Source organism: Equus przewalskii, chromosome 9 (assembly GCF_037783145.1).
Source record: "Equus przewalskii isolate Varuska chromosome 9, EquPr2, whole genome shotgun sequence".
NCBI classification, from domain to species: domain Eukaryota; kingdom Metazoa; phylum Chordata; class Mammalia; order Perissodactyla; family Equidae; genus Equus; species Equus przewalskii.
Genome location: NC_091839.1, coordinates 74,504,751 through 74,530,972, shown reverse-complemented (window position 1 = coordinate 74,530,972; position 26,222 = coordinate 74,504,751). Strand labels below are relative to the sequence as shown.

Sequence of the window (26,222 nt, the reverse complement as noted above, 5' to 3'; positions counted from 1 at the left end):
TGCACTTTGAAGCAAGCAGCCAATTTGTCTTTAGCTGAAAATGATATTTAAGGTAGTGACTTCGGCCGTTCTGCCTGAGTTGCTCCACTTTCCTTGGGGTTTTCCCATGTATACATGTTATAAAGCTTTGCCTGATATTTCTCCTGTTATTTTGTCTCATGTCAATTTAATTCTTAGACCAGCCAGAAGGACCTAGATGGTAGAGGAATTGTCTTCCTCCCCTACACCATTATATTCCTTAGTTTGTCTGAAATGTTCTAAGGTAGCGAACATGTGGTCATCCAGAACTTTACCTTCTATAAATATTTGATTAGGAATACCTAACAGTGATATTTTGCATATATATATTACTACATCATGCTATGGACTAGCAGTGTCTTCTTTACCACTGGCAGTAGACTTATTAGTGGCTTTAAATCTAATCAGATTAAACAACCAGTTCCAGAAAACCCAGAACGAAACCACATCAGAAAACTCATCCTTAAAAGTCTGTTCATCTAGAACAATTTCTGGTAACAAAATCATCACTATCAGTCAGGGTTTAAATATGAAAAGCAGAACCAGTAGGATATATAAAAATATTTTTCAAGTCATGTATTGCAAGGAAATGGTTTATGTGATTGTGGGGCTGGCTAGGCAAGTCTGAAATCTATGGGGCAAACCCTTGGGAAGGGCAGGCTGGAGGATTCAGGCACAGACTGAAATTGCTGTTCACAGGTGGAATTTCTTCTACTTTGGGGAACCCTCGGCTGTGCTCTTAAGATCTTTTCAACTGATTGAACTTTCAACCCAGATTATCTAGATAATCTCCCTTCTTTGTGTCAATTGGTTATGAACTTTAATCTCATTAGCAAAATACCTTCACAGGGACACCTAGTTTAGTGTTTGATTGAATAGCTAGCAACTGTAACCTAGCCAAGTTGATAGATCAAAAGACCATCTCGGTTATCAAATGTATTACTCACTTAGATATTGTTTAATTATTGTCTTCATAATATTGATATTATCGGCATTTGCAATTAGAATGTTTGCACATTATCTCACCTAATATTCTTAGCATCCTTGTTGAATAAACAGGTCCAAATTGATACGCCCATTTTTAGAAGAAAAGTTGGAGATCTTGAGAAGTAATGAGAAATAGTGAAGCTAAAAAATACTGGTCAGGGCTGGAATGTAGATGTCAGCCCCCCCGGCCTGGTTCAGTCTCTGCTCTCTTTGTGTGGCTCCTCATATTGGTTATCTTCTCCCAACACTTCTTAGGTTAAAACTCCTTTTCTTGTTTTATAGCTAACTTTATTTTTTGTTGCAATTGAAGGAACAAAGTTAATGATCCCGATTCTAATAATTTGCTATCCTCAGCACATTTTTACCCTGCTTTATTTCAGAATTAGAATATTTGCCACCTGTCTCTTTTTGTGTGCTAAATATCATCCACCCTGTTTAATCCTTTCATTGCCAAATAGTAAATACTTTGGTGAACTTAATATTGTCATTTTCGTGTAACTTTTTCCTAGAGGAACACTATTTTCTTATGAAGTGCTTAATGTATTGAAATGAATATATAATAATTATATCAATAAATCATATATTAAATATAAATAATTATATAAATAAATAATTTCTAGTGGATGTAAATGGATGCTTTTCTCAAAATAGTAACATAGTGTTTCTAATTTTTGAAATTTCTAAATTTCTGAACCTTTATGTTTGCCCTGATACCCTTTCATGTTTCTACAATTCTTCAATTTAATTGTTCAATAATAATAAGGGTGATGATGATAGCTTTATCATCCCTGTGAGAAAGCAAAGATTTCTTATGGGAGACAGGTCTTGGTAAGGAACCCTCATGTATTTGGGATTAATTGGGTTGAATTGTGTGATTCATTCAACCTCAGGTAATTAGAGTGTGCAGGTTTACTTTGGGATTGGTTTTGGGAAAAAAAGGACAAGTCCTGACAAATCATATACAGTCCTCTTACTGCTATTCAACAGGGACCTAAATACCAAACGTACGAAAACACTGTCTTTCCACTTTCTCCAATTCTAAAAGGGTGGAGGAGCCATATATCATGATGTGCCCAGGAAAAGCAGTAAAAAATAAATAAAACAATAAATGTAATTTAAGTTTTTCTTTAAGTCCGTAGAGTGAAATAATCTCTGCAAGTGTTCTAGGTGCCACATTATTTAATTTAAAATTAAATTGGATTAATTTCTTTCCTCCAGCTTTGAGAAGAGAAGCTGAAATAAACTGTAGCATATTTTAACTGTACCATGTTAACTTTTAGGATTTCAAGCTGAAAGTAATAGAAAACCAAATGTGTTATGTCACTTAACAGGAAGTCCAAAACAAAGGGGGCTCTAGGAGATGTTGACATCATTTCAGACACTTGATCAGGAGCCTGATTCTTTCTCCTTGATGTGCATCTTCAATGTGTCAACTTTTCCCTCAGATCAGGCTCTCTTATACTGGCAAGGCAGCTCTTCTGGTTTTTAGGCATGAGAAAAAGAAAAGGTGACACATTGTGTCTTCTTTAGTAGTAAGGAAACCTTTCTAGAAATGACTTGGCCTATTCCTATGGTGTCTCATTGACCGGAATCAGGGTACACATCCGTTTTTAGACCCATCAGTGTTAATGGGAATAGGACCCACATGATTGTTCCCAACCAGTGTGTCTCAAGTTGTAATATTTTCATGCATAACCTAGGGATTGTGTTAAAAGGCAGATTTTGATTCGGTAGGTCTTAAGTGAGCTCTAGACTTTGCGTTTGTAACAATCTGAGAGGTAATCTTGATGCTACTAGTCTGTAGACCACACTCTGAATAGTAATGGGTTTAGTTAATACCCTGGTTATTATAAATGTTGGGAATTAACCAATGTTACTATTCCACTACTTTATTCTGGGAACTGAACTTGTTACATAAACGCTGCATGCACCCTGCATGATGAAGCTTACTTAGGTTAATAGAGGAGTGATAATGCTCAGGGATTCTGTTGATTTGCCCCGGGTTATTTGGTAAGAGACAAGTCTCAGCAACTCATACTTGGAGGCAAAATAAGAAGAAAACATCAGAAGGACCCTGGGGGAAGAGGAAGAGGAATAGAAGAAAGCAAAATGCTAGGTTATAATTCCTGGAGCATATAATTTTGTGATTCATTTCTTAGTATTTCTCAGAGTTGGTGATATTTGCAATGGAGAAATCACATAATAATCTCAAAGCAGGATAAAGAACCTGGAAATGAAGACTATAAAGGCAGAAAACTATACAAACACTGCTGCATAAGAGAGAAATTTACCATTACTTCTTATTTCCTTCTTTGTGCTCCTGCCTACTCTGCTAAATTGATAGCTTCTTGTCAGCAAAGACCTATTATTTTGGATTATAAAAGAAAAAGTTATCATTTTTTCTGACTTCTGAAATGTACATGTCATCAATTGCTACTTTTAACTGTAATGCATTACTGGAAGCTAAGTAAATAAAACAATGTCTAGTATAGTGCATTATATTTTCTCATTGCTACAATGCACTGATCAAGGCCCAACAACAAATCATCAACTCATGGGACTGGACCTATGATACAAGTGAAAAACAGCTTTGATTTAGTTTAGAGGAAACACTGCTGGATTTTGTGCCCTCAAACCTAGTTTTGAGTTTTAATACTCCTACTAACAGGCTATGTATTACATTTCTAATTTTTCTGAATCCTGATTTTACAGTCTTTAAATGGAAATGACTATCATAGTGGATTTGTATGAGAGAGCTGTGACAGAACCAAGATAATAGGTAACATAACATGAGGTGCAAGGAAGTTCTTATTAAATGATCATTGATGGTAAACCTGAGTATTATGACTCTATAATATTTCTTTTTAAAGATTGGCACCTGAGCTAATATCTATTGCCAATCTTCTTTTTTTCCTTCTCCCCGAAACCCCCCAGTACATAGTTGTATATTCTAGTTGTAGGTGCTTCTGGCTCTGCTATGTGGGACACCACCTCAGCATGGCCTGATGAGCAGTGCTAAGTCTGTGCCCAGGATCTGAACAGGTGAAACCCTGGGCTGCTGAAGTAGAGTGCACAAACTTAACCACTTGGCCATGGGGCTGGCCCCTATAATAATTTTAATTGTTATTTTATTTCAAGAGATAAATAGTGCCTGTCTGCTATACTCATTAATTATATAAATAATGTATATCCTATATAAGCATATATATATTATAGGTATGTTAGTATATTAATACACACAAATGTCACATGATGTACTGTAAGCAGCTTTGTGATCTCCTGATAGGATCACCTTAAGCAGGCCCCTCAACATCTCTGAGTTGTGATACAGTTCAGAAATAGCTTGGTATAAATGATGTCTAGATGTCCTTGAGGTTCTGTGTTCATGTAGCTTCCCTTTATTATTAATTTAATTAATATGTATTATACATTTTGTTATAATAATTTTTGAAAGTCTAAGGAGGATTTGTGTAATTCTTGAAATGGTTCAAATCCTATCCTGGCAATGAATAAACAATGTAAAGTTAAAAAATCTAGGAATCTTTCAGGCTAGTGAAAACCTCTTGACATGGCTGCTTATAAAGTAAAAGGTCAGAAAGTGAGGTCTCACTGATGATGCCAATTATTGAAGAAATAGGAGATGGCATCACCTGGGCAGGTGTGCTTCCAAAGAAAACTATCACAGCACAAGAAATTGGGTGTTATGAGGTGGTAGGAAGTCTGGTGGGTCCCACTGAGGGTGGGGTGAGTTTTGGGATCACTGAAAATATTCACGGGACTGTGGTGGAGAGGATAATTTGGACTGATAGACAACTGTGATAGGAAGGAGATTTGGGCATGCTGGGCGTTGTGGAAGTTGCATAGTTGTTGAGTGGGATAGTGGAAGAGTGATCTGACAGTTAGGAAATAGGATAATGGCAGCCTTCTCCAAAGGGAGGCTCAGATAGCAGAAGAAAATGTGCCCTCCTTGGAGAAAAATTTAGAGAAAAGTGGCATTGTGAGATGAATGGCAATTAAGATGAAAAGCTGGAATAATGATTATTAAGAGGGAAATATTAAGGGTACTTAGAATCTCTTCACAAGTCAAGACGAGTTTTTGAAAGGCATGGTGTTAAAAGATGTGGATGTATGTGTGCATGTGCAAGATGACTCAGATGACTCAGAAGGAACGGTAGGCAGCAGGAGTTGGCTGGTCTTTCAGAAGAACTGTGAAATACAAATGGTAGGGAGAAAGGTGACAGAAGGTTGAGAGCACAAACTGGAGGGGTAAATTGGAGGAAAATGAAGTGAGGGTGTGTACAGCTATACGGAGTGCCGAGTCATGGTCAGCCTTCCATTTAGAACTATTGTATGCAATGATGTGATAATTGAAAAAAATACAGTTTGAGATGTGCATGTGTAATGATTTTTTGTTTATGTGGTTTGTAGGGAAAGAATTTAGGCTGGATTTTATGAATGTATATTTAGGGCTTTTGGGTATAAGCTGCATTTTCTCTTTATTATTATCCAGGGGAATGAGCAGGGGATCTTGGTGCAAAAATCATGGAGTTGGGTGGGTAAGGAAAGAAGAGCTAACTAAACACTGAATGAGTGAAAAATTATAAAGTCATAATTGGAACTTTATGTCCTAAGGTATATATGTATTCATATGCTTACGCATACACATATATACTACATGATATGCACATATATATCATTTCAGATATGGAGAAGGCTGGCTAAAGATACTGTGGATTTTAGGATTTAAAATATTAAAGTAATAGAATGATCCCTTTATTATTTACTCCTTTAAAAAGTACAAAAGTATTTCAAAAATACAAAAAAATTATAGAAAACAACAAAATAATCACTGATGTACCCAGCACTCTGAATTAATAGAAGTCAGCATTTTGCATTTTTATCTCATATCTTAATTTTTGTTAAGGATTCTTTTTTTTTTGAGATTTAAGCATGCATACATGTATTTCAAGTTAGTGGCATGCTGGCGTTGTTCAACCTTTCTACCAGCACACTGCTGGTCCTAGTTTGCTTAGTTGAACTGCTACATTGTATTTTGTTGAATGGATACAACTCAGTTTGTTTATGCACTACTCAGGAATATTTGGATCTTTTTCATTACAAATGATGGTGAGTTCCACATTCCTGTTCGTATCTGCATGATCGTGTATGCAAGAGTGATTCACACGTAGAAAGGTAGAAGTGGAACTGTTGGGCCTTGAGGTTTATGCATCGTCAACTTTACCAGATAGTAACAAAGTAATTTCTAAAATGACTTTAGCAGTTTACACTTCCACTAGTAATTTTATGGTTTTCTTTTCTGTAACTAATAGTATGAAATGATATGTCTAGTAGTGTGAAAGGTCACCAAGGGTAACCTTTAGCATTTCCCCAAGAAGAAATGAGGTTGAGGGTCATGACCAATTCTTTCTCGTAGCTGTGGCTTTTCTTTGCCTTTTGTGCTGTCTTTGACATAAAGAATTTTTAAATTTGGTTGAGGATCTCTTTTCATGGTTATTAGACATATACATTTCCTCTTTTTATAGCCTGGCTGTTTTTTGATAGGGTTATTTGTCTTTTTTCTTATTGAACTGTAGAAGGTCTTTACATAACCTGGTTATTTATCTTTTGATGGTTATTTCCATGACAAAGATCTTATCACAGTTTGTGTCTCATTTTTTTTCACTTTATTTATGATGTCTTATAACATATAGAAGTTATAAATTTTGTTATAGTTGAATTTTCAACCATTTCCTTTATAGTTTACCCTTACTGCTCTTGTGTGAGGCACCCTGATATCGTAAATATGTTTTCTGATATTTCGAATGTTGACAGATATTCTTTTAACATTTAGGTTCTTTTGATTACTTTTAAAAAATTCCATAAATTGGCTATTATTAATGTCAAAGAGATAAAAGTTTGCAAAGAACACAGAGTTTAGTTTGATCTAAATTATTCATCAGTATTTTATTGTCATCCTGTGGCTATCACGTGCTACAATTTAGAAGACTGAGATGCCTCCATCATGGTCTCATTCTTCTGGAGGGGACAAACCTGTTGGAGCCCATGCAGTAAGGTATAAGGGCTAAAAGAAGCTTGTACCTGTATATACTCTGGGAGAAGGGGGATAGTGAATCATTTACCCCAGAACCATTAACTGTCCTGTTTTGTTTGTTTTTTTAAGATTGGCACCTGAGCTAACAACTGTTGCCAATCTTTTTTTTTTTTTTTCTGCTTTTTCTCCCCAAATCCCCCCAGTATATAGTTGTATATTTTAGTTGTGGTCCTTCTAGTTGTGGCACGTGGGATGCCGCCTCAGCGTGGCCTGCTGAGCAGTGCCATGTCCATGCCCAGGATCCGAACTGGCAAAACCCTGGGCTGCCAAAGCGGAGCGTGTGAACTTAACCACTGGACCACGGGGCCGGCCCCTGTCCTGTTTCTTCATATATGCTGTGCTAACAGCAATTTTATGGAAAACTGAGATTATGACTATAGTGTCAACACTGTGCTCCTTAAAGGATACCAGTATTTGCTTACATACTTCTCCTGATTGAATGGCAATGGTAAAAATTTGTGGGCTTACGTAGGCATTTTCCTCCTAATTTAATAACAAGAATAATTTATCACAGATGTTGGTTACTAAGATACTTTAGATTTACGGAAATGTTAAGAACCTGTTTTTTAAAGATTGCTTTCTGTTTGCAGAGACGAAATGGAGAGGATATACCAGTAGCCCAGACTAAAAACATCAATCACAGAAGATTTGCGGCTTCCTTTAGATTGCAAGAAGTGACAAAAACTGACCAGGATTTGTATCGCTGTGTAACTCAGTCAGAACGAGGTTCTGGTGTGTCCAATTTTGCTCAACTTATTGTGAGAGGTAATGTGAAGTTGCTTTCATGTCATGAAATTGCATGTCTTTAGAAGAACAAAAGCAAATCTGTAGATAATTGGATTGAGTTTTAAACCTAGTGTTCGAGTCACTAAAAAAATCATATTATTATAAAAGTTCTGGTAATATCTTAAGGTAAAATTAAGACTGTAGTTGTATGGTTCGCCAGACAAGTTTTCAGCAAGTGTTTTCCATCCAAAGGAATCCATTTTAGGAAGCTCTGATAGAACTAACCTTGTAAAACACTTTGTTCCCTATTGCTATCATCTAGTTTGCATTTTAATTTAATTTGTTTTTCCTTTTTAAAACAGTTCCCCAGATATTACATTTGTTCTTCAAAGCTTTGTGGCAATGAGGTCAATGTCAAAGTTTCTATCCCCGTGTAGACCTGTAAATTTTACCAGTATCAAAGGCCAGTGGTGGATGTTCACCAATTCTGGCCCCTGTAGAATCTTAGATGGTTAGACTTGCTAATGTTCTTTGGATACTGAGATGACTAGAGAAATTGTGAGGGATTATGACACAGTACATATCTGAGGTGAAAAGTGGAAAAATAAGTACAAGTGCACAGTGCATATTACATCATTCAGAATTTACTGAGTCTTTGTTATATTCCATAAACTGTTCTAGGCTGTGGGGATATAATTGTAAATAAAATACAAAGTCCCTGACCATGTGGAGCTTAACACTAAACTGTGTTAGGCACACTATATAGAAAGATGTGGAAAATGTATTATCAAGTCATGGTATATGTTATGAAGAAAAATAGACACACAAAATGGGGAGGACTGATATTTTAGTTAAGATGCTCTGGAAGGCCTCTCTGAGAAGGTGACAACTGAGCTGAAACATTAAAAAAATGAAGACATCAGCCATGTGAAAATTGAGGAAAAGCAGCTCTGTTGAATAGACTGTCAGGTGTCACTCAATAAGGACCCAAATGAATATAAACCAGGAAGTGTCTTCAAGGAGAAGTTTGGGAGGTCCTAAGAAAAACATCTACACTGGACTGAGACTTGTCAGAGGCACCAGGGAAGGCCTTTGTCAGTGAGTTTTCTTTGAGATAGCATTTGAAGGTGTTGGTTCACAAACTGGTCCCCATACACGGGGGGCAAGGAGACCAAAGAAAGAGGCACACCGCTCCAGGTTGGTAGGTGGCGGGTTTAATAAGCAAGGGAACTTATTGACTTACAAGGCTTGTTTTGGGCGGCCACAAGACGAGTAGATCTCTGTACCCGCCTACCACAATCTTAGAAGTTTATATAGCGGCTGTAATTGGGTTCAGTCACATATACCATCCAGATGGTTGCAACAACACCTTACTTCCTCAAGGCTACGTCTTTGGAATAGCTCCTTACTGTGGGAATGGTAGGCAGAGCGTACATTCCAAGGGCAGAGGAGGGGGTGAGAAGCCTCTGATTGCCCTGGTCCAGCTCGAGGGTCAACCAGTGGTGGTGTCCTCTTGATTATCTCTTCCAACAGAAGGTTGGGAAAAAGCTGCCCAGGTGAGGGATGTGGATGTGGGGGCAGGAGTAAGAGAAAAAACATTAGCAGGCAGAGAGCAAGGGATGTGTCAAGGCCGAGAGGCTGGAAGGAGAAAATGAGATACATTCATATTCAAGTTAATATATTTTATATTGCTTGACATCAAATGTCTTTTACATGTATTATTTCATTTTAAGATTTACTGGGTTTTAATGCTTTAACCTTCAATACTTTTAGAGAGAAGAAAATTAAAATTCAGATTATTTGATAATTGCCTAGAGCCACAAAGATCTAATAATTGAGCCAGAATTTAACCCCATGTTTCTTGACTCTCAGTGACACAGCTGTATCTCACATTAACATTATTAAGTACTGCTGTTAGCTGCTTGTAATGCTTTTTTCTTGAGAGATCCTATAGCTCATCAAAAAAAAGTTGATCTTTATAGATTGGATATGACTCTATTTTAAATAAAACTTCCCTCATGTCTCCAGAGTCAGCTCATATCACCCGTCTAAGCTCATGAAATCATAGCCCTAATTAATTGAATAATAAGAAAATATGATAACATTTGGCTCTGGTATTTAGGTAGAGAGACGGTTTAACTGTGTTCATACATGCTTGTATATTCATTTTTGTTGAGCCCGGTCCCAGCAGCTTTCTCACCTGAGCCTAGTTTGAAAGCCTGCGGGTGTCCTTGGTTTTCTTCAGAGTGACAATATACTGTGGACACAGGACAGTAGGTGTGCTCTTGAGTCATCATGCTCACTGTATCTTCATGGTACTGTATGTGCGTTCACGACGTGCGGCCCCTGAAGAAGATGCTGGCTTTTCATAATGCAGGTAGACTGCTTCTGAATACCGGCTGGTTAGATAGAGATAATTTTTTTTGAGGGAGTGGCCCTATGATTTGTTCAGCAGTTTATAGATGGCAGAGTTGAAGCTTTTATCCAGGCGCTCCCTTTAAAGATCTTTCTTCTTTTCTAATGTCATTTAATGCCTGTTTATTTCAAAAGAAATTACCTGTTTATCTGAAGCGAAAAGTAGATTTTACCATTTTATCAAAGTTTGGTTTTCTTTACCCGGAGACAATTGCATTATGGCTTTTCCAAGAGTGTCACTTGTGGAAGAAATAATTATTTCAATGAGATTTATAAAGGGAGAATCCTTGAATTTCATAGAAAACTTTGGCTTTTTTTCTTTCCTTTTTCTTTTTTTAAGGAAGTCCTGCCATTTAGCCTATATTCTGTTTTAGATTTTATATTGTACCTGTTGGGTAAAATATGATGGGGCTTTGGATGTGCTATCCAGAGTCTGTTAACATTTTAGAAACATATTTTGATAGTTTTGGCAGTTTAATTTTTCTTTTCAACATTTTAGTTTGTTATATATCTAATACTTACAGGTGATACTGAGCTTGGTGTTTTATTTGAAAACTAAGATAGAGCAATAAATTTTCTTGTTTGTCCAGATAACCACCAAATAAATATTGCTAACCAAAGAACATACCCTTCGGGGGCAGCTGTCCCGGTGTTGACATAGTGCTGAGAATTAACTATGGTGACAGGTCCTGTCTCTCATTGGCACTTCCAAAGCTGACATTCTGTTATGTGGATGCAAAAGATGGTAATTTTAAAGGAAATTTTGGGGGCAGTGATATGACTAGTCTTTAATAAGAGCTGGCATAGTATTGCCTGTTGCCAATGATGACCCAAGGGTAAGAGTTTATTAGTGCATTTTCTGCTAAACTGAAAGTGACAGGCATGCTGAAGGCTTTTTTGTTGCTGTTTGTTACAAATGAAAATTTCACTGCAAAATTCTCGTGTTGAAGAGTATTGATCTCTGTGTTTCCACAGCCAGAGGAGGAAAAACAAGAGTTGAAACACAATTTACTTGGTCATGACTTTAACATTGCTTCCAGATCATTTTGAGTAATGATAATGTCTTCAGCCTGTGGAAGCCAATCTTTATTGACAAAGAAGTTTTTACAGAGATGAGATGAAGAGCAGATGTTTTTGCTCGATGTTTCTACAAAATTGAAGTGTAAAAAATGTGAAATACAGGTTGAAATGGTGTTTACAAATTTCAAACTAAAAGCACCAACTTTGTAGCCTGAGTTACGTTATAGATTCTCATTTGCTACCTCATTTGCGATCTGCTCCTGTCCTTTCCAACTGTCTGAATCAAACACTCACATTTCTAACCAACTACCCACAATAAACTTAGACAAAATTCTCTGATTGCTTCAGTGACAGTCAATTTGTCTTCCCAGTTGTTAGTTATGCTTTTATATCTATTATTTTTATCTGTGAAATTCCAATTACATGTTATTTAATGTGAAATCGTAGTTTTTTTGTTTGTTGTAGGTTTGATTTTTAAATTTTAGTGTCAACTATTAGCCAGTATCAAACTGCTCTGGACATAAAAAGTGTTTAGGTAATATTTATATCTATTCCTAATGATTACCAGTAACCTCTAGCTATAAAGTAAGGTGAATGTCAACTCATCTACCCAGTCTTTACTCAGTGTAGCTGGACCTGAAAAACAAAGTTCAGTGTTTAAAATCATAAAGAATGTGGATTGTTGTTAATACGTCCCTTGGTAAGACAACACAAACTAACTTAAAAATAAGGGTGTGTAATGACCTTCTGTAACTGGAAAGTGCAGGAATAAGCTTCAAGGTTGGTTCATTTAGTCATGAAGGATCCAGATCTTTCACATTCTTCACCCTGCAGTCCACGGCTTTGGCTTCTATCCTAAACCAGGTCTCCTTATGGTTATAGGATGACAACACGGCTACCTACTTCCTTAGTCTCATCCACTTGGGGTTGGAGAGGTAACTACCTCCTACAAGTATGAAAAATTGCATAGCTGCATACAATGACACAAGGAGAATGTACAACTTAATCTTGAAAGACATACAGAGTTTGGAATTTGGTAATATGGGAGAACGGTGTTAGAAGAAGTCAGATAACAGTGGGATCATAGCTTATTTGGTGAATGGCAAGCTGTTAATGGAATCGGTTGCTTAGTACCAGCTATCGAATGAAGTTGTGAAGGAGGGAAGAAGTCCAAACTAACCCTAGGTTTGCATTTAAACCTTCTGGATTCTGCTCTTCTTGTACTTATTTGTAGTTGATGTTCCATCAGAGCCTGTCTAGTTCATCTTTGTTTGCTGCACCACCTAGCACAACTTTACGTAAAGACAATTGATAATTTTCTAAAAATTAATAAATACAATCGTTTAGTTGAAGACAGAGCTGTGGGGCTGACCATAAAAGATGCAGGGTATGGATGATGAACCACATACCCACCCCTATCTATAGCTGGAGTGAAGATTGCTGACATACAGGAAAAAAGGATGGCAATTGTTTGTTCTAGTGTCTGAACCAATGTCTCCTTTCTCACGTGGACTAGGAGGGTGACTTTAAGTTTAGCATGACATTGTTTTCACCTGAAAAATAATCTTGATTTGCACAATAAGTTGTATTATAGTCTTTTTGTATATGCTAGTTAAAAATTAGGTCTGAATATTTCATTTTAATATTTTTACATGAGAAGCAGGGACATTTGGGAAGTGGAAAACACAACATACTTTATTAATACTTTTGTTAGCTGGTAGTTAAAGGCCGTGGAATTTCTAGCTTCAGTCCTTCAGCAGTTTGCTTAATACCACACACTGTTGACTTTTACTAGTTTTCATAGGACAGCTCTCAGACTCATGAATTCATGTAAAGATCTTTTTTCTTAATGGTGATTTGAAAATCCCTTTTCTTTGCTTCTATTGTAAAAACTAGTCAACTTGACAGAAAATTTAGTTATCTGGAGGATTCAATTTAAACGTCTATGTTTTGTAAAATCTAAACATAATGAAAGTCTAACCACATGCATAAACCACGTACTAATTTTCCCCAACTGTCCCTACATAGTTAGGAAAGCCCATGCAATCCGTCAGGGGATACCAAATGTCTCAAATTTGGAGGTGACTCCAAATGTTGCATATCAAAAAATTTTACTTTGCGACCTTGAGTATGATAAAGGAAACATTTGGAGTCTCCTTTCATTCACAGTAGCTACTTGTAATTCAGGTGATTCAATATACAAGATGTCTGGTACATTTTTAAATTCTAAGTGGGCGAAAGGATGCCAGATGACCTTATTTAAGGTAATGTCTTATAACTGAAACTCCATTCTGTCCACTTTGGTACACCATTATTCCAAATACTTTTTCCTATTTACTTGCTGCTCCTCTGAGTTTCCTTATGCTCCTTCATGCAAATTGTAGAATGTAGCACATGTTTTGCCTGAGTGGTTATTTTCTTGTTATTTATTTTCTCGTTGTTTTAGAAATGAAAATGCAGTGAGAATTCTTCCCCGAAGGGTCTCTGAGTGTGTCTGCATAGGTGATTCACATGGAGAGCTCTATATAATGTTTAGCAGTTGAGGAGCTGGTCGCTTTTTTGGAGTGACTCTTTGGGGATTAAGCTTTTGTTGGAGCTTCCTCCTAAGGATTTGAGAAGGATCAAAGAGGAAGCAGAGTGACTCGCAAGCCAAGTCATGCTTTCTCTTGAACTCTAGGGAACTTGATTTCAGAGCCCTGATAGTAGGTCTGTGCTTTCCTTCTGAGCCTATAATTCTCTTCTCTTGGAGTTTGTTATAAATGTAATTTGGGTCCACTTATTCCAAAGGACTTAGATCAACTTCATGGACTAACAATGTCTTCATAATTTATATTTCCCTCCCTGTTCACTATTTTTCTTTTTCTTACCCCAAACCAAAAAGGAAGCAATGAAGTCCATTTGCAACTTCATTGAAAAATCAGCTAGCAGCTTTTATTGAGTACTTACAATGGTAAGTAGTAGGCACCGAGAAATTACAAAGAAACAGCATGTGTAGTCTCAGCTCTCAAGCAATTTAGAATTCACTTAATTTTATAGGAAAATGTAGAATTATTGAATATTTTGGCATCAAGTTTCAACTTTGATTTTGGTCATATTTTTAATTCTATAGGAAAAATAAGATCCCCTAACAAATAGAAAATACCACTCCAAAGAAGCTATTCCATTAAAAACTCTTTGTTAACCATAATTTGGTAAATAATGTTGTAATGTGAGAGTCATATAGAGTGTTAATTAAACAGAAGCTCTATAGCTGACAGACTGAAATCAATCAGTGAGGCAGAGAGCTAATTCATAGTTTTTAGTGGGACACTGAGTAAAGATGGCCATGTAGGTGTTGTGGTGGGACATTACTTCATTAGTTATAGTTTTTGAGTCTCTCACACTCTCCATCACTTCATATTCAAGAAAGTCCACAATAGCAGGCTTCCCTACCAGGGTATGACTGACAGGTGATTTTTTTGGGTTGAGCTTTTTGCATCTATCATCAACTGTTTGCACTTAGATGGTCACATCTTTTTAAAAGCTAGCTGATACACATTCTGCTTACTAGGAAATACACAGAAAACAGAAAACACTCCTGAAGTGTTAGGTAGAAGTCTTACAAAGAAGACAGAGGACAATATGTATGTATTTATTATGAATAAATCAGTCAAATCAACTTGTTCAACAAAGCTTTATTGTAGTACCGCAGAAAGCACTTTCCTTTCCATTTGAATTAGTATAAACCATGTTATTCCCTTTTCTAAGAAACATTTGGTGTAGTGAGAATTAAAAACAATCATAAGGTCAACACCAATAAGTGCAGATAAACATTTATATTTTGTTAGTCCTCAGCATGGATTGTATTTAGTTCATAGTTATTAGTTTTTATAAAAAAGGAAAACTTTTACCTTTTTAGTGTTAAAAGTGAGGATTTGGGGACTGAGGATTGGACAGAGATTAATTAATTTTGGCACAATATGTGGCAGCATTCCTCAACACATTGAATCCATAACAGCCTCTCCTTATACGGCTTTATCTTAGCTATGATCCTTGTTTTTTATAGACATTATGGCCTACAGATGTGTTCTCATCTCTTGTGAGGTAGAGGGACAAGGTTACTTTTTAACTTTAGGATATAATTTGGAAGAAGGCTTTGTTTTGCTCTCCATTTTCTGCTTTCTGAGCCTTAAACTAGGAAAATATTTTGTTGTCTTTCTGTTATGTTGCACGATTTGGAATCAGATTTAGTTGTGATGGCACAGAATCTGTCATTGTGTTAAAACAGAGGAACAATAAATGAATAATTACCTTACCCTTCTTAGGAAGAAATTGTACCCACATGGTTATTTACATCTTCCTAATTGCCATTGACATTTTCTTTCATCTTCATAAACATATGGAGGAAACCATTGCTACGTTCTTGTTACTGTGTCACCCCTTCCAATGTCTTCCCTTCACATTAAGGAAAAAAAATCAGTCTTTTTCTGGTCCAGAAATCCTTAAATGAAATATCTCCCAAGTACCACACAAAATTTATTTCTTATCCCTAACCTCCTTCCTTATTTCATAGCAGGCATACCAACTCTTCCACGCATACTCCTGCCTTAGGGCCTTTCCACTTGCTGTTGCCTCCACCAGCACTTCTTTTTCCTCAAATATATGCATGCTTCCACATTCATATTTCATTCAGGTTTCTTCTCAGTTTTTTCCAAAACACCTCTAGGCCAAATGATAGTTATTTTCTAGTACAGAAGAAAATCCATCGATTTAGTTTTACAGTTTTTTCTCCAAAGTTATTTAGCTCTAAGCTTTCAAAAGATATTTATCTAATACCTACTATTAGTATGTGCAAAAAAAATATTTGTACAAGACAATGGTTTCAAATATTTTTGCGTTGTTGATGTGGATATAGCAAATAGAAATAAATATGTTATTTGACTGCTTCATTCATTTGTCTGAATTTTATTGCATTTCGTCTGGGTTCCCAGAACTTTCTTTACCTTCACTACCATCAATTTCATCCATGTCACCACCTTTTATTTCCTATTCTTCTATAAAAAGCCTCCTATGTGGTTCCCCACATCAGCACTTGCCTCCTCCAAGTCAGTCTTCACTCAGCAGTAAGAATGATCATATTACGTAGAGTAAATCAGAATGTGCTCTCCTTGTTCGTGCAGTCTGAATCTTGTGTCTCATCACAGTCTCCAAGGCCCCTCGTCATCTGGCTTTGCCCACCTCTCCAGTCCTTCATGAGATTGCCCTTTGTTCACCGAGTTCTAGCCACAGTGGCTTTCTTTCACTTGCTTTAGTGCACCGTGCTCTCTTCTACTTAGGACCTTGGCTTTTTCTGTCTGCAGTGCTTCTTCACCGGTCTTCAAAATATTGCAGCATTCCTAACATCTGCCTCCACCACTAGACTGAAAAAATCAAGGACTGTCCCCGTTTGCTCATTCACTGTTGTGTTCAGTAGCCAGTACCATGGCCAACACCCAGCAGATATAATCAAATAATTGTTGTTAAAGAAACAAAAACAGCATGGCTTGTAACGTGCCATGTGAATGGCGTGGTCTAATGTGGAGAGCAGAGGAGGACAGCCTCCTCCCTGCCTTTGGTCATCAGGGAATGTGTTGGGGAGGAGGCGAAGTATCATCTTACCATTGATGGATGGGTAGGATTTGGGTCATTAAGTAAAGGGCATTCCAACCAGAAGGCATGATGTGGGAAGACACATTCTCTTGAGGAAAAATAACATGCTCTTGTGGACTAGTATTAAATATTGACCATAACAAAGTATTTTCCAGGGAAGAAGTCTGAGACGAGCCTGAAAGTATACTTTGAGGCCTAACTGTGGGGCAATTTGAATGCCAGATTAAGAAATATAAATTTATTGAGTCATTTGACTTGGGAACATTTGGGCATTTTGGAATAGATTATTCATGGCTTCATGTCTATCTCAGAAAACCAGGATGGTAGATGATTTGGTGAATGATGAATTTGTAGGGAGTAAGTTTAGGGGGCTCTAAAAAGCATAAAAGCTTGAGACAGTGAGGCGTCCTTGAGAGGGGTTGTGGTGGAAAGGACGGGTCAACGCAGAGAGATTATAATGGAAATCTCATTAAGAACATTGTGGAATGACAGGAGAAGGAGGAGTCAGCCTGGCATACTAGGTGAAATACGGTATTAGGGATAGAAATTTGGAAGGCTTGTAGAACTTATTTGAGAGCATAGATGGTAATTTCAGTTGTAATCTCTTGATTGGGGTACTGGAGAGACAGATTTAAAAGCTTTAGGCATCTGGGAAAGGCTTCGACTAATTGCAGGGTATTAAATAAGGATTCAACACAAGATGAATTAAACAATAGGTACTTAGTGCATAGAAATTCTTTGTATTTTGTAAGCTTCCATTTCACAGCCTTTAGCCAATATTATTAGAATTTTTCATGTTGTTAAACTTAGGATAAAAGCAGATGTATTCAATTAAATGAAAATTTAGAAAGAGAACCCTGACATAGTTAAGTATAATGTCTTTTTTTCTTTATTCCTGGCATTATCCACATATAAAAACATGTAAGATATATCATATGTAAATATCTTTTCCCTGCTGCTTCATGTAGATTCTTGGTTGGATTTGAGGCTGTAAAAAGAAAATCTTTTTTCTTTTCTTTGTAAAAAGTTGTTACTTCATAGAAATAAGGGAAGTTGTCTAAAGACTTCTCTACTTTCTCTGCTCTTCAAAAATTTGATTGCCCCTGATGATAATGCTCCTAGACATGTCTTTTTCTTACATCAATTTTTTAAAGTGTTAGAAGGAGGGGGATTTTCTTTCTAAGACTTTTGGCCCAACAGCGTTTCTTGAGCCTCAAAGAATGTCATTCACTGCATCGGGTAGTTTAAAAATATTTACTTAAGGGTAGATAAAGAGTTCCCGCCTGCCATAATTTTCCTATGTTAAAATCCCCGCTAGGTTTGACATTTCTTTGTATTGTTCAGGACTGTTAAAAAGTAGTTACCATGAGCAGACTGGTTGATGCATGGTAATGATGAAAAGCAGGGTGTTTGGGATTCAACATGGATGGTAGAAATGCAGGATGTCAGAGAAGCCATATATTAAACAGAATTTGAATTGGAAACCGAATCCCAATCTGCCACTGGGAACATTTTGATCATTTTGATTTATTAAACTTTTATAGCAGCATTCAGATAGAGCGGAATTAAAACCCGTTAGTCTTGGATAGTTTATGGTATACCAACCACTGTGTAACTGGTATTATTTTTGAAGGTTTTCTTAGCAATCAGTGAAGAAGGAAACAAATAGGTGAGTGAGAGATTCTTTTAAAAGGAAGTTTTCCCAAATATTCTTGCATCTGACTTTAAATCTCTCTCTTTTGTTTGCATTATGTCAAGGGTAAACACACGTTTTGCAATTTCAACATACTGAGTACCTTAAAGATATGAGTTTTACTATCAAACATATTGGAAACTCTGATTAATACATTTCAGATTGAAATATGGCATTTATATACATGTTATAGGTTATCTTTCCTTTTTGGTGTGTGTACCTTTGCACTCAGAGGCATTTACGTCTGTATTTAGGTTTATGTGTCGGAGTTTTATGAATAAATATTAAAATTGAAATACAAATGCATTTCTGAAGCCGAACTTGCAAAACAAAACAAGATAATGCATTTCTCTACAACTATGGGGATTCTGTAACTTGGGTCTTTTAAAAATCATCTTTCAGCTTTAGCAAGCATGAATGGTCTTTTCTGAACAGTGACTCCATAGTAAAGAGAAATCAATTACTATTAGAGAGGCAGTGCAGGTTAAAGGCATTACAGGTTCGCATTTAGTTTTGCAGCCGGGAGAGGGTACTTAGCTGTGAATCAGGAATGATACAAAAGATGGATGAGACAGAGTTCAAGGAGCAGTAATGCGAGGGTCCAGGACTATCGTTCCAAGCTGTCTCCGCAGTCATGATGGATGGTTTGGTGGCAAGAAGTAATAATACCAGATGATGGAAGATGCATCTCAGCATCTTGAGCCATTGCATCCCAGCTACCTGTTTGAGTTCGGGGCATAATGATTCCTGATTTGCAACCAAATGGATTTGCTGCATTTAGCAACCCAGATTTTTGGCAGCTGTGAAGGAAGCAAGTAGCATATCAAACACTCCTGCACATTGTAAATTTAATTACCTCATATTTATGCATAGTAGTTGTTGACAGGATCTTGTAAGCTATGCTAATAATGGTAGGTAATTTGTTACCTCCAGAAATCACTTTCCATGTGTCTTCTGATCATTATCGTGGAACATGATAAATGATCTAGCCTATGAGGTATAAATGGAAATGAAATGGATAATTGGATTCTATGTCTAAATTGTGGCTGGAATAGTTGCAGCAATTATGTTTGAATTCATCTCATAAAAATGAGTTTGGCAATATATTAGTGACCTTTCCTCATCTTGAGCCTAAAGTATTATATGAAATTACTCTTAAGATGATTGTAAAAAGTTTATCACAATTATCTTTTAAAAATTCTCTAACACTCTACATTTCTCTTTTCTTGGCTTACTTGCCTGTATTTTTAAAGTCACTTGTTTATCTACAGTTGGTTTAAGCAATTGATACTGATAATCTTCTTTTGATGTTGAAAATAAAGTGTTTTGTTGTTGCCAATGCCTTGATTGAATGACTTAGGAAGAGTGCAAGATATAATTGAAGTTGTTTTTATGAATACTTTTTATCATTAGCAGCATGTGTCTTTCTGCTGGGTGATGGAAGTGTGCCCTCTTGCTGAATGTGTGTGTTTTCTTAGATTCCGGTGAGAGAATGTGTCTGAAATACCAAAACCAAATAGTTTGTTTTGAAGATCATCAGACTTTTATCCTTTCTCTCTCACTTCTCTTCAATTCACTTTAAATAACAAAAACTATCTTATTATAAACATAAAACTTTTATTCACTGTTTTGATTAACATTGTTGAGCACTTACTGTAAGTTAATCATTATATTTGTTGCTAATAAAAATGACTAAGACGCATGATCTTTAGGGTCTTATAATTCCATACGTAGCTGTGGGAATATCTAGTGTTTAAATTATAACATGAATAATTTCTTAATCTAGTTCTTTCCTCTCCTCTAGTTTCTTTCCATAAGGATCTAAGAAGCCATTAAACCCTCTGTTTATACTTTTTCTTTCTATTTCCAGCTAAAAGTAACTGTTCCAGATTTAGTTAATCACAAGTATATGAAAATTAAAAAGTTACCTGCAAATGAGACTTTTCTTTGCAATGAAAAATGTCAATAAGCAGGGCATGTCCCAGGGATTTGTTTTTTCTTCTCAAATTTTTATGCTTGAAATTTCTTCACTTACCATATACATTTGTAGTGAGCGTAGCTTAGCACCAACTCATAAGCTTGTTTTAGTAACTGATTGACGTAACAGGAGATAATGACCGCGGAATAGCTAGTTCTTCTTTCTAGTAAATGTGAACTTAATAAAACAGAATATAAATGTTTAGTGTAAGTTGTAATAAAAAACACCTATTTATATTACATTTACAATGTGCCAGGTGCTGTGATAGATGGCTTACATACATTATTTCTCTGGTTTCATGACAAGAACTCTTAATATCCCCATTTTATGCACAGGAACCTAAGTCTGATGGGTAATTTGCTCAGTTCAAGTAGCTCAAAGGCATTGGTCCCAGCAGGTAACTCAAGTGTGACTCCAGAGCCCACACTTCTTTCACAAAATCAGGGTCTAACACTGTGCTATACATAACCAACTAAATTGACATAGTGGCTTTAGCAAAATGCTACTGGAAGCAAGATTTAAATAAGTATCAATAAGAAACAGATTTTTGAGATTTTCCCCATAAACTTCCAGGATTCTAACTACTATGTAACTATGATTAATAAAATTTTATTGTCACTTTAGAAACAGTACATTTACTTTGAGTTGGTTGGCTACTGTTTTTAACTGTTTCCTGTCCTGACAAGTAGCATTACAGCTCTAACCTACCACTTTACAGCAGAGATTCTCAATAAAGGAGCAGGAGATATATGGCCCTTTTTAAATCAAATTTAGGGTATTTAAAAAACTGTGATCTCCATACATGGCCGTTTCCCCGATTCTGATGTACTAACAGAAGCATGTGCATGCACCCATGTACGCACAAGCACATTTGTGTCCTTACTCTGCCTAGATTCCAGCAAGCCTGCCAGGGCTTTGTTAGAATCTAGGCAGAAGCTGGCACTGTGTGGGTTCTGCAAAGCTAAGAAACTATTTGGATATTCTTCATGCATTCTTCTTCCCCTCTTCCCTAAACATTCTTCTTGGATTTTATACCAACAATTATGAATTGCCTCTGTAGCTCCATAAAATCCTTGGAAATATTTTAAATGTCTGTAATAATATCGTAAGATTCTCTGGATTTCAAAGCTTCTCTGATTATGGAAAAAATAAATCATTCAGAATTTAGTGGTCTAGCCTCTTTCTGAAGTCAGTCCGTTAGCACTTATCCTTAATTTCATATGAATATTAACAGCTTGAGACAGCCTCCTGGACAACACTCAGTAAGGTGGATTTTTCTATGCTCCAGCCATCTTTGATCAAGTCAGTTGAAAATCTCAGACTTTCTGGCTTGTTTTTTCTTTTTTTTTGTTTATTTACAGACTACCTCTATCATCTTATTATTTTCAGCTTGGTGAAATAGGATTAGAAAACTTCTAATGTATGCTCCAAAGGAAATTTTCTCCTCCACTTAATCTATTTTTATGTTCAAGGTAGGGATGTGCTCTGAGTAGCTCTTCACATTGAAAGTCAAATCACTTTTTCAAATGACTCGCTTGTAGAGTAGTTCCATTTCTGTGTCTGCTACCTGAGTCAAACTCTAGAGAGATGCTGTTAGGTGGGCTCACAGCGTTTTCCTGTGATCAGTGGCAATGCAATCAAAGTTCAAATAATGTCAAGACACTAATGACCTAAAATTGGCATGATTCCAGAGTAATGTTAAATAAGAGGAAATTAGAGGGATGCTATAGGAAATGTATGAACTTTGTAAAAAAAGTATATCCTATACAGATGAATTCAAATAAGTAATTCTCAAGAACTTAGAGTTACAAAGCAGAAAAAAGTTTCCTTGATGCCTTTAGATGATGTAGTCACTTCATAACACACTTAACATACAAGGTGACTGTGGAGCTCAACTCCTCCCTCCGAGATGAGCTTGACCCGTCTTAAAGACAAAGATTTTAATGGACAAACTTTTGCAGATTGACATCCTCTTGTTTCTTTGAATTCAGAGATTCTCACATTTTGGAAGTCAATACTGGTGCAATGAAGCATGTAAGAGAAAAACAGATAAGCTACTCTTTGTGAATGATTTAGGAATTTTCAAGAGAAATTTTCACCAAATTAGATTTTTGCCATAAAAACTGACTTTAAATTGCAAAGCTCAGTTAGGATGAGATTCTAATCATAATAATGGTTCTTGAGCTGTGTGTGTGGGGAGATGTGTCTGGACAGGAGTTTGGGACCAATTAAATACATAATTACCTTTCTCTTTTACTTATTTTTTAATTTCTTGTTTATAGTATAGACATACAGAAAATTGCACATTAAAAATGTAACTTCATAAATGTATAACGATGAATTTTCACAAACTGAATATATGCACAATCCACCATCAAAAAATAAAATATTACCAGCACCCCCAAATCCCCTCACTCCCTTCCCATCACTAACCCCACTCCCCCAAAACTACATACTGTCCCTGGCGTCTAACAGTAATGAATAACTTAGGGCAATGGAATTCTATAGTTGGTACTCTTTCCTCTGTCTTCCCTCTCCAACATCAAGTTTGTGAAGCTCATGCATATTGTCGCATGTAGCTGTAGATCACTTGACATCATTATTGGAAATCGTCTATCTTGTGATGGTGCTTAATTTATCCATTTTACTGATGCTAGGCATTTGATTTATTTTCACTTTGAGCTGTTTATAATGATGGTATGTGAATGTTCTGGTACCTGACTTTTGAGGAAGAGATCCTCTTTTTGGGGAAGCCTGTACCTGGAAGCGGAATTGCCGGGTAATAGAGTATGCTTATATTCAGCTTTAGTAGGTACTGGCAAACAGTTTTTTGAATTTGTTGTATCAATATATATTCTGACTTGACGTGTGAAAGTTCTAGTTGTTCCATAGCCGCACAAACACTAGATATTCTCCTACCTTTTGTTTTTAATTGCCTCTTATGTCCCTTCTTTCCTTTGTTCATAAATGCATTCATTTAAAAATCGTTGATTGCCTAATATGCCAATCACTGAAGACACCAACTCAAAGACAAACAATATGAAGTTCTTGCCTTCAAGGAGCTAAGTAACTAGAGAGAGAGAAAATATAGAATAATCCATTACAAGAAAAGTTGCGTTTATTTCAGGCTGGAGAGAGTGTGCTGAGGAAGGTTTATCAGAGGCACTAATAAAAGATCTGAGATTTGAAGATGAATGGTTTTCTAAGTCTGTAACTGGTGAAAGGACACTCCAGGCAGCATCTAATGGGTAAATGTGGATGAGAAGAAGATTTGCCTGTAGAAAATACAAATTGTTACATATGAACATGTGATTGGAGTTGGAGAGTAGTAAGACATGAGGCTAGGTAGGTAAGCAGGGGACATATGAAAGAGCAATGTATTTTATGTTAAGAAGTTTGCATCTTTCATTGAAGTTTACCTTCAGCCTCTTGATGAGATAGAGCGTCCCATTTATCAGCTGTGTGATAAAATACTCCAAAACTTACTGGCATAAAACAATACCCATTTTATAATGATCGCAGATTTTGTGGGCCAGAAATTCAGAAAGGCACAGCGGGGATGTCTTTCTCTGTCACATGATGGTTGTGTCCTCAGCTGAGAATGCTCAAATTGAACAGTTGAAGGAGACTCAAACTCCTGGAGACAAGAATCATCTGGAAACTTCTTCATGCACTTGCCTGGCAGCTAGGCTGAGATTATTCCGCCACCTAATTGAACTTTAACATGATGGGTCAGGACTTCAAAGGCAAGTGTGTCAAGTTCCAGTGAAGAGAGGGGAAGACATATCTTCTTTTGTGACCCAGCTTCAGAGTCTCATATATCACTTCCTCTGTACTCTACATGTTGAGGCAGGTTCAGGCAGAGGGAGCACAGACCCAACCTGTCAATGGGGAGGGTTCTCAGAGAATTTGTGGCCATGTTTTCAAACCACCACAGTGACTATATTATTTTATGTTTTCTTTTTGGAATTTTCTGTATGTCATCCATAATATTGTGTTAGTCACGAAAGCTATCTAGTTTTTTTTCCCCCCCTGGTCATTTTGCCTATAATATGAGTATCTCCCAATTGGCACCATGTCTTGGAAAGCACAGGCTTGACCATTGACCTGGTCCTCACCACCTAATTGACATTGATTTTATAAAGAGAAGAACATAAATTTATAATCAGTAAAATATCTATTTAACATGTTTTGCATTTATATATTAAAATAAAATAAATTTTGAAACAAGATAAAAAATATCCAGGTACCAATTAGTGCCTTAACATTTTACACTTATCATTATGCCTTATGGGAATAATATATGTGCTATACCTCTGTGATTAATTTCCAAAATAACTTTCTTGACCTTTTCGCAATGTCAGACTCTTAATTGAAAACTTGGACATAGATATAGGCTTATACTTATACTTGAAAATATATTTGAAAATATAAGCGTAAGGCTTTGGAACAAGAAATGGTACTCTCTTCTCCTCTTTGTATCACTTAAAATGGTAGGCTTTCCTACCCAATTTTTATTCATCACAAGTCCACTGATGGAGGTACTGTTTACAAAATTCTTCAGTGGCCATGAAAATGTCTGCACGTTTTACTTATGTTTTCTTTTCCCCTAGAAAATTTTCACTTGATCTGGCTAAAGCGGGAAAGTTTGAAGTTTGCAAAAGAATACATGAACAGTCCGGGTCAGTTGCTGTTTCATGCGCTTATTTTTAAAAGGTATGATGTTTATCAGAGTAGAATAGAGAGGTTTCTTGTCACTGAGTAGCAGTAACTGTGAAAGGAGGATTTAATAGCATTACTTATGGTCTTGACACCCTTTATTTTACTATTCTGGAAACTTTCCCTTGCTGTGCACTGAGTGGCACAACTAGGACTGCCTTCCAATATTTTGTGGTGTAGATGATGTAATTTATTTTGATATTCTGAAGGTCTAGCTGTCCCTTTATGGTGTGGAAGTGGGCGTGGTCGAAGGCAATGGAAATAAAAGTTCTCTTGCTGGCTGAGCTGTCACACTTGTGTAAAATGTTCTTGAGCACGTACCCGTTTACATGGTTAAGTATCTTTAAAGTGTCACTGTCTTGTTATTTCATCTGATAGGTCTGGAATTATTCTTGTCTGCCTCCTGTTTCCATCTGATTATAAAACTAGGTGTGGTGACTTTATTTTTGATGGCACTTTGACTATTGGGGACAGGTATTTTGGCCCCTAAAGGAATGCTAATGGAACTGGATGAGTAAAATGATTATTCAGAAGTCCTTGTAATTGTGGTGACCACATTGATGGCTCTATTTTTATGGCATTGTCTTTTTTTCTTCATTATGCCTGTACACTCTCGAGTTACCCATAAAAATCTACTTTTCTTAGTTCAAGGACTTAAATGGAAGTGCACAGAAATCTGTCCTCTGGTCCCTTGTTCAAATATCCTGAGTCTTTTATTTAGTTTCTATCAGGAATAGTTGATGTGAAGTCATTGACCGCTTCTGCTGATCTCATTCCACATTAAAAGTTCTCTATCTCCTGATTTAATCAAGGGCATCTAATCCAGTAGGACACATAATTGTTTTTTGTTTTGTTTAATCTAAAAATTGAGGAAATGTTCTCTAATTGCTAATTTATATCATGTGTGCTTTGAAATGAATATATAT

General features: G+C 36.5%; 1 protein-coding gene across 13 annotated transcripts in view; it reads left to right on the top strand.

Moving 5' to 3' along the window:
• The window catches only part of PTPRK (protein tyrosine phosphatase receptor type K), a 503,656-nt gene that overhangs the window by 270,036 nt on the left and 207,398 nt on the right, over positions 1-26,222 (top strand). For all 13 annotated transcript variants that reach the window (XM_008524381.2, XM_008524380.2, XM_008524376.2 and 10 more), the window contains exon 6: positions 7,708-7,882. In XM_008524381.2, the coding sequence (XP_008522603.1) occupies positions 7,708-7,882 (175 nt within the window). The remainder of the gene's footprint in view (positions 1-7,707; positions 7,883-26,222) is intronic.